Source organism: Rhinoderma darwinii, chromosome 13 (genome assembly GCF_050947455.1).
Source record: "Rhinoderma darwinii isolate aRhiDar2 chromosome 13, aRhiDar2.hap1, whole genome shotgun sequence".
Lineage (NCBI taxonomy): Eukaryota > Metazoa > Chordata > Amphibia > Anura > Rhinodermatidae > Rhinoderma > Rhinoderma darwinii.
The window spans coordinates 21,342,360-21,351,515 of record NC_134699.1 but is presented as its reverse complement, the minus strand read 5'-3'; the positions used below and the strand labels follow the sequence as shown (position 1 = coordinate 21,351,515).

Genomic DNA, 9,156 nt, shown 5'->3' with positions numbered 1-9,156 from the left:
TTACTCTTGTGTTAGTGTATTCTTTTTGCAGACTTGACCTATTTATACACAGCTCTTTCTCGTGTCAATCATTTATGTGTCCATGGCAACCACAGACGCTCTTCTCTAGTATTTCCTAGTTGTTCTGTCATTCTGTGCTGTGTTGGAAGATTTCAATACAACCTGTTATGACAGTGACTCCGTGACTGCACTGGAAGTGAAACTTTTACATAGCGTGAATATATATTCAAGCAACTTTATTGCGATCAGTAAATATCATCCTGCAAATGACACAATCACTTTAAACTTCATCAAAATCACACACATAAACAACAAAAAACACAAAAGTGCTTACTTCTTGAAAATCAATAAACTTTAACCTCTTAAAGCAGAGGCGTAGCTAGGTTCTCCAGCACCCGGGGCAAAGATTCAGTTTGACGCCCCCCCCCAACCTCTTTCCCGACATCTCCTTCCCCCTCGCCGTGTTTGTTTTCTCTACCAATCAATGACGTGTCATTTCTTTTCCACATTTCTTTTTATGTAATGCAAGCATAAAAACATTCGTACAAGCAATATAGTTCTTTACACAACACCAGAATAGTGCTCAGTACATAAATACAGCCCCAGAACCAAGCTCATTACATATATACAGCACCAGCACAAATACTTCGCAATTTAGTGCAACCCCTGCTGTACAGGTTTGTACGGCGTAAAACTACAGCTCCCAGCATGGCCCGAACAATGGTAAGTATATGCTGGGAGTTGCTGTTTCACAAAAAATAAATCCTATCATAATCATACCACCCATCATCTCGCTGCAGATCATAGTGACTACAGTGCTGATTAGAGGCAGAATAAACGTTTACATTAAGTGACTCACCGGTGACGCTCAGATTCTAGTTCTTTTTCTCCATTTGGTCCAGACCTCTATGATGACTTCTGCCGGTCACACACCATTTCTGCAGTTTGCCGCTCAGATGTCTTCAGCTTCTCACTTTTCCAAAATTTTTACACCTATAAATAAAGATGAAGTTCTCATTATACCACACACTACGCCCCTAAATATAATAGCGCCATACACTGCACCTCTAGTTATAATAGCACCATACACCGTGTCCCACACACACACACTGTGCCCCCTGTAGATAGTATCTGCCATAGAGCCCCCTGTAGATAGTGCTCCCATAGAGCCCCGTGTAGATAGTGCCCCCATATAGCCCACCCCTGTATATAGTGTCCCACCAATAACCCCCTATAGTGCTCTACAGATAGCCCATCCCTGTATATAGCCCCCTGTAGATATAGCCCACCCCTGTATATAGTGCTCCACAGACAGCCGACCCCTATATATAGCCCCCCTGTAGATATAGCCCACCCCTGTATATAGTGCTCCACAGATAGCCCACCCCTGTATATAGCCCCCCTGTAGATATAGGGCACCCCTGTATATAGTGCTCCACATATAGTCCACCCCTGTATATAGTGTTTCTCAGATAGGCCACCCCTGTATATAGCCCCCCTGTACATACAGTCCACCCCTGTATATAGCGCTCCACTAGATAGTCCACCCATGTATATAGTGCTCCACAGATAGCCCACCCCTGTATATACTATATATAGGGGTGGGCTATCTGTGGAGCACTATATGCAGGGGTGGACTATATGTACAGGGGGGCTGTATACAGGGGTGGGCTTTCTGTGGAGCACTATAGGGGGAGCTATTTGTGGGATACAATATACAGGGGTTGGCTATATCTACAGGGGGGCTATATACAGGGGTAAGCTATATCTACAGGGGGCTTTATCTACACGCGGGGGGCTTTATCTACAGGGGGCTATATACTGGGGTGGGCTATCTATGGAGCACCATATACAGGGGTGGGCTATATCTACAGGGGGGCTATATACTATATAGCCCCCCTGTAGATATAGCCCACCCCTGTATATAGTGCTCCATAGATCGCCCACCCCTGTTTATAGCCCCCCTGTAGCTATAGCCCACCCCTGTATATGGTGCTCCATAGATAGCCCACCCCAGTATATAGCCCCCCTGTAGATAGACACCCCCCCCGCAGATAAAGCCCCCCGCGTGTAGATAAAGCCCCCCCCACCCGTAGATAAAGGCCCCCCCCCGTGTAGACAAAGTCCCCCCTCTGTAGATAAAGTCCCCCTGTAGATACAGCCACACACTTTTTTATTACAATAAAAAAAACACAATTCAAACTCACCTTAATCCCGTTCCCAAGCCGGCCGGCAGCAATGGAGAACTGCTCTCTTCTGCGCAGGTCTTCTGGGGGTTGAAAGGCGCTGATTGGCTGGGCAGGATGGCTTTCCCTGTCAATCAGCGCCTTTCATCGCCCCCTCTAAGTTGCGCCCGGGGTACATGCCCCGCCTGCCCCCACCCTAGCTATGCCCCTGCTTAAAGACTGCCCGCTGTCTTTTTACGACAGGCGGTACAGGTCCCCAGTCTACAGCGACGTCTTGTGGCGTCGTTGTATAAAATGTATATTATTGCTCCGAGAACTGCTCATCCTCTTAAGTACGAGCTGTAACTAACTGCTCCTGAAGTTAGAGACGCCTCCTAAATTTCAGCTGGGATTGGAAAAAACTCAAACCCCAGCTGTGTAACCCTTTGGTCCATGACCGCGGCATGTTTAAAGGGGACTCCCCTGTTTAATCACGTCACAGAAAACCAGATGATGAGATCAGAGACTGGGGGAACCTTCTGCAGTCAGCCCTAGGGACCTAGAAAGGACCTCAGGGCTGTTTGCTCAGTATGCCTGCTGTTAGGGTACGCAATGTCATACTGCCACAGTGTAATACAGGAGTATGCTAATACATTACAAGTAAAAAATAAAGTTGTAAGAAGTTATTCCTTTATGGGATTCAATTTTTTTTTAAACAAAAAATAAATAATAAAAGAAAAAGGTAAGAAAAAAGTCATTAGCATAAAAAATATTTTAATGCCTTACATTACATAAAAATTTAAAACCTACACACGTTAGGTATCTACACGACTGTAATTAAATGTTTCCTATATTCATGCCCCAAAAATAAATTATATAACTAAGGCCGGATTTACACGAGTGTGTGCGTTGCACAGACCTATTATACGTTCGTCTGAATAAGCCCTAACACAGTAAATTTTTTCTACCCTCAAACTGTACAAAACAAGATAAAGGCATCTTAGAACCACGTCAATGAAAAAATAAAAAAAATGATGGCTGCTGAAAGGCAGAGAGGCAAAAACAGAAAAACTTAGCTGGTCATTAAGGGGTTAATTACAAAAAAAAAACACAAAATGAAAAAACAATAAACACAGAAAAAAGTTGTCATTTTCTCCATTATTACATAACAGTGTATGTGCTCTCTTATTTCATATCATTCCATCTGATCACCTGCAACAGTAGAAAACTTCCGTATTGCTCTGTCACTTTGTGTAGTGTTGGAAGTTGTTTTGAATAACCTTTTGTGACACTGACACAATGGTGCGCAGCACTGGAAGTGATCTCAGGGTCAGGGTGGTGACAGGTTTAGAAAATCACAACAACAAAAAAAAGTCCATACTGATAAGGAAGTGTTCACATGTGCAGGTTTATTTATGCAGTTTTTGAAGCCAAAACTAGAAGTGGATTCAAATAAGGAGATAACTATCTGTCCTTTATGCTTTCTCTCTATGATCCACACCTGGTTTTAAATAAAAAAAATGGCATAAAAAAAAAAGCCTGAACAAAACCTGCATTTGTGAATATTGCCTTTAAAATACAAGGGCAGGTTAAAACCGAATTCCCAGCAGCTTGCAAACTAGCCACAATGCTATATGAAGGATGTAGTACAGATGCAAAATACTGATGAAAATCCACTCACACACCCATCATCCATGCCATTGCCCACAGACAAGACTTCTATAGTGTGAGTAGATTTGTTCACGTTTTTGTGATTGTGATGTTAGTGTAGGAACTCGCAAGACGATGAGGACCCTTGATGCGGGTTGATATTTACCTAATGTTTATCATGGATGCAGTGTGGCCTGTTGGAGGAGAAAGAGGTGTGGACAGTGGCGGATTAAGTAGACCATGGGCCCTGGGCTGTTACCCAAACTTGGGCCCCCCTTCCTCACCGCCGCCCTGCCGCGCCGTAACTATTTTTGACACTACTTTTTTGGGCAAGCATTAACAGTGTTACGATTCCCCTTGTCACAGCGCGGTGTCCCTACATACTGACAGGATCACACTGTGCAGGGACACAACCTCCTGACAAGGGGAATTGTCTATCAGTCCTGGACTGCAAAAAGACTTTTTGTGAAATACAAGGATTCCTATAATAAACATGTCAGGAGAGGTGACAGATTCTCTATAAATCTAGTGACTCACAGGTGACGACGTCTCAGATTCTAGTAGTTTTTTTCCTCTTTTCTTCTCCATCCGGTCCAGCGCTCATGACGACTTCTCCTGGCCATGACTCATTTCTGCAGAATTTGCCACTCAGACGTCTCCTCACTTTTCCAACATTTCCACACCTATAAACGAAAATAAAGTTATCATGGTGCCACATACTGTGCCCCTAAATATAATAGCACCAAACACTGCGCGCCTGAATATAATACCACACACTGTAAAACACCACCTACACACAGCCCCCTGTACATAGTGCCACACACAGCCCCTGTAGATATTACACACCCCCATAGATATCGCCATACACAGCCCCCTCTATATATCACACATCCTCCCCGTAGAGAGCGTTACACACAGCCCCATATAGATAAACTTTATGAATAAAAATTGTAAAATAGCAAAAAAGGTGTGTATAAAAACGATAAAAAACGAACCCTGCATTGTCTACGGAAAAAACGTCGCAAAAATCACGTCGTTTTTATTTATTTTTTATAAAAATGTGTGTTTGGTGCAACTTTGTAATTACGTTTTATTAAAAAATATTTTCACTTTTTGAGATACAGCTGCTTTGTATCCTGTATCCGTCAGGTCAGCAGGACTGACAGGATCAGTGACACGCAGGATCCACCTCAAATCTATCACATCGAAGATTATAATTTAGCGCAGGGCCCGTTTCACTGATCCCGTCAGTCCTGCTGACCTGACGGATACAGGATACAAAGCAGCTGTATCTCAAAAAGTGAAAATATTTTTTAATAAAACGTAATTACAAAGTTGCACCAAACACACATTTTTATAAAAAAGAAATAAAAACGACGTGATTTTTGCGACGTTTTTTCCGTAGACAATGCATGTTTCTTTTTTTTTAGCGTTTTTATACACACCTTTTTTGCTATTTTAGAATTTTTATTCATAAAGTTTGAAAATAATAGTAAAAAAATAAGCTTTTTTACGTTTCAGCTATTTTTTTTGGTAATAACATAGTTTTACCCTAAAATAGACCTTTTATTTGTAATCGTCATTGTTTACCGTAAATGTTAATATATTACATGTCTATATTAGGGTAATTGGGTCAGCGCTAGCGTTACAACAATGATTGGCGGGGGGGACGGGGACGGTTTTTATTGGGGTGGGTATTTTATGAGTATTTATTATTTCATTTTTTTTGCACTTTACTTTCCTATTTTTTTATTACTGTGGTCTGTCCCTCAAAGGTCAAAGAAGACCTTTGGGGAACTTTATATATATTTTTTCTTTCTTTTACACCATGTTTTTCCACTGTAACTGGAGCTGCACAGCAGCCCCAGTTACAGGGGAAATCAGCCCTCTCATAGTGACGATTGTCACTAATAGGGCTGTGCTGGGTCTAGTTAGACCCAGCAGCAGCCTGCCACTAACGGCACCCGGCGATCATGTGAACAGTCACATGATCACCGGGAGGAATAGAGACAGCGCCGCTGCTGCTGTCTCTATTCCTATACACAGCGTTCATTGAACGCTGTGTAAGAAGACATCGGAGAAGACAGAAGCAGCGAAAGCAGCTTCTGTCTTTTCCTCAGGGTCCCCGGCAGTCACTGACAGCCGGAGACCCGATCGCGCGGGCAGCAAGTTAAAACCCGAGCCGTAGAAAGTCTATGGCTCGGGTTTTAAGGACCCGTCCCTGACCGCTGGCCGTAAAAATACAGCCAGCGGTCGGGAACCAGTTGGGAAGGAGGATAAGCCTGCTGTACTGACCTCAGCGCCGGTGACCGACCGTCTTGCAGATTCGGAGTAACAGAACAGCCGTCCCTCGCTGTTCTGTTACTCAATGGCGGCGGCCCGCACTTGTCAGGGAGGCGTGTCCTACCCCTTTCCCGGCCAATTCCCTGCTCCTCCCCTCATCTTCGTTAGTTAGCAGCGCTAGCGCGCTGAATAAGTAACTTTGCAAGATGATGTGCGGTTCGGGCTGCCATGGGCCCCCTGGGAGCCTCGGGCCCCGGGCGGCCGCCCGAATCGCCCATATGATAATCCGCCACTGGGTGTGGAGTACACTTAGAAGGTGCTGGGCTTCTTGCCTGATCTAGTAGTATGGGTGTATCCAATAGGCTGTAAGCTAGCATGGTGCACTACACATATCATGTGACTGGCACCTTATAGATGCTGCCCCCTCCATGGAGCATTGTGGCTTATTGCATGCTGCTGGGAATTGGTTTTTAACTTGCCCCTATATTGGTAATCATGCTGTTTGTAATATGATTTTGAGTAGACTTGATCCCATTTTCTGTGATTTAGTGACCACTTTATAGACAGATAACTGCAGCCACAGTAGTGACGAGTTGTAGGCAACTGTCTAGGGCACCACCTTGCAACAGAAATTTGGGGGCACAATTTTATTTAAAAAAAAAGGAACAATGACAAAGATTTGATGTACATTGAGACAATAATGTGCAATGATACCATGTGTACAGGGTCAGTCACTGTAGTAGGATCTGTACAGATAAGATGACATGACTATATGTGTGCAGACTGAAGCCAGAGTGTGAGTGACTGGGGTCTGTATAAGTTAAGGGTGGCCTATATTAGTTAAAGGGTTTGTCTGGGCATGGGGTGTTTTATCATACTGATGACCTATCAACAGGATAGGTCATCAGTATATGATCGGTTGGTGCAGGAAACAGATGGCGCCGTACACTGTATAGCGGCCGTGCTGCAATGCTGAAGCTCTGCTCATATTTAAGTTAATAGAAGCAGAGCTGCAGTAGCCCAGCACGGCCGCTATGCAGTGTACGGCACCATCTGCTTCCTGCAACGGGGTCAGCCCAGTGGTCTGTAAGGTGTGGGCATGGCCTATGTAAATGGGCGAATGTATAACAAAATTTTTCTGTGTTTTATGTGTGTATGTGCTGTATATATGTATGTTTATGTGTGTATATGCTGTATATATGTATGTTTATGTGTGTGTATATGCTGTGTGTGTATTTGTGTGCTTGCTGCGAGTGTAAGCCCAGCCCTAAATGTATATATGTTAGTGATCGCACATCTTTCCCTAACTCTTCTGGTTATTTTCAGAGTTCCTGCACTTCAATAAAGCAATGCACTCAATCTGCTTTTATTTGACTGTAACCAAGGGGTTAAATTCCGTCTCCTGTGCACGGCTCTTTGTGACAACAGATCCAAAGTTCAATGCATCCGTGTTCATCCAACCACATAACGTTTTGTTTTTTTCTTCACGTTTGTACGTGACACAGCAGAGTCCAGCGTGGAGAGTCTTGCATAGCACACTGATGACTGGGAGGAAGTAGAGAGAAGTAGGAGGAGAATGTCTAAACACACTGATGACTGGGAGGAAGTAGGAGGAGAATGTCTAATTACACTGATGACTGGGAGGAAGTAGAGAGAAGTAGGAGGAGAATGTCTAAACACACTGATGACTGGGAGGAAGCTGGGAATGTGATCACCGCACCATGTCACTAGTCTGAGATATTTGTTAGTATTCATCACTCCTCTCGGTATAGACTCCATAGTAAAATGCATCTTATCTGGTCACCTTTTGGTTGCGGCAGAGAACATGGGCACCCTGGTGAGCAGGATACAGGGACTGTGTGGCAGGATGCGCCTAAAGAAAGCTACTGTTGTAATGATTGGACTTGATGGAAGTGGCAAAACCACAATACTGTACAGACTAAAGCTGAACGAAGCTATAAAACCTGTACCAACAGTCAGTTACAATGTAGAAACCTTGGACATTTTTGAGGACATATCACTTGTAATGTGGGACGTTAGTTTAGGAGCAAAGGGAGGGCCCTTAAAAAGACATTACCTGGACCTCTGTCAAGGCTTTTTGTTTGTTGTGGACAGTAAGGACACTGAGAGATTTGGTGAAGCCCGGGAAGATCTGCGCTATGCAATATATATGGTCACACGGGACTTACCATTCATTGTATTGGCCAACAAACAAGATCTAGATGGGGCTTGTAGTCCGACTGAACTTGAGCATCATCTCAAACTTGATAGGATTCCTGCCAGGAAATGGGACGTGTGTGGCTGCTCTGGTGTTACTGGAGAAGGTCTTCAGGAAGCGCTGGAGAAACTGTGCAAAATGATCAAGGAAGACGAAGAGTAATAAGGAGAGAACTTGTCTTTGTCAATCAAAAATCAGAGGTCCCATGTCAAGATAATATTGAGAAACATAAAGGCCATCCAGCATATATAAACACATAAAGAAGCTGCCTACTGCCGAGCAGACCACATGTTACAGAGCAATCATAGACCAAGCCATCTTGGAACAGGACATGCAACAAACCCGGCTCAAGCCGTATTACCAGCTAAACCAAAGAGTCTTCTTTTTGTGAGGGACACTGACATTTGCTTTAGGACCTCGTGAAATCTAACTTTCCATTTCCTTGGATTCCTCCCAATGATAGGCGAAAGTCTCCCAACTGTTCGTGGGTCGTCTCCTGATTTATAGTGGGATCTGCTTTGAAATATAACATATCTATGGTGTTCATGATCCTTGATTCTACTCATAAGGTTTTATCTGTGATGCCCCCCTGTTAGAAAACAGGTCCTGAATTTCAGACGTAATTGCTCGTACTCACGTTTTTCGCGGCGTCAATTACGGATGTAATTGGAGCTGTTTTTCAATGGAGTCAATGAAAAACTGCTCCAATTACGTCTCAAGAAGTGACATGCACTTCTTTGACGTGGGCGACTTTTTACGCACTGTCTTTTGACAGCGGCGCTTAAAAAAAAAAAAAGCCAGTGTGCACAGAGCATCGTAACCCCATTGATTTCAATGGGC

At 43.8% G+C, this 9,156-nt stretch overlaps 1 protein-coding gene across 1 annotated transcript; it reads left to right on the top strand.

Annotated features, from left to right (window-relative positions):
• Positions 1-7,700: 7,700 nt before the first annotated feature.
• LOC142665797 (uncharacterized) lies at positions 7,701-8,897 on the top strand. Its single transcript, XM_075845574.1, has one exon. It carries the CDS (start codon positions 7,924-7,926, stop codon positions 8,476-8,478), a length of 555 nt encoding a protein of 184 aa, XP_075701689.1. The 5' UTR covers positions 7,701-7,923; the 3' UTR covers positions 8,479-8,897.
• The last annotated feature ends 259 nt before the right edge of the window (positions 8,898-9,156 follow it).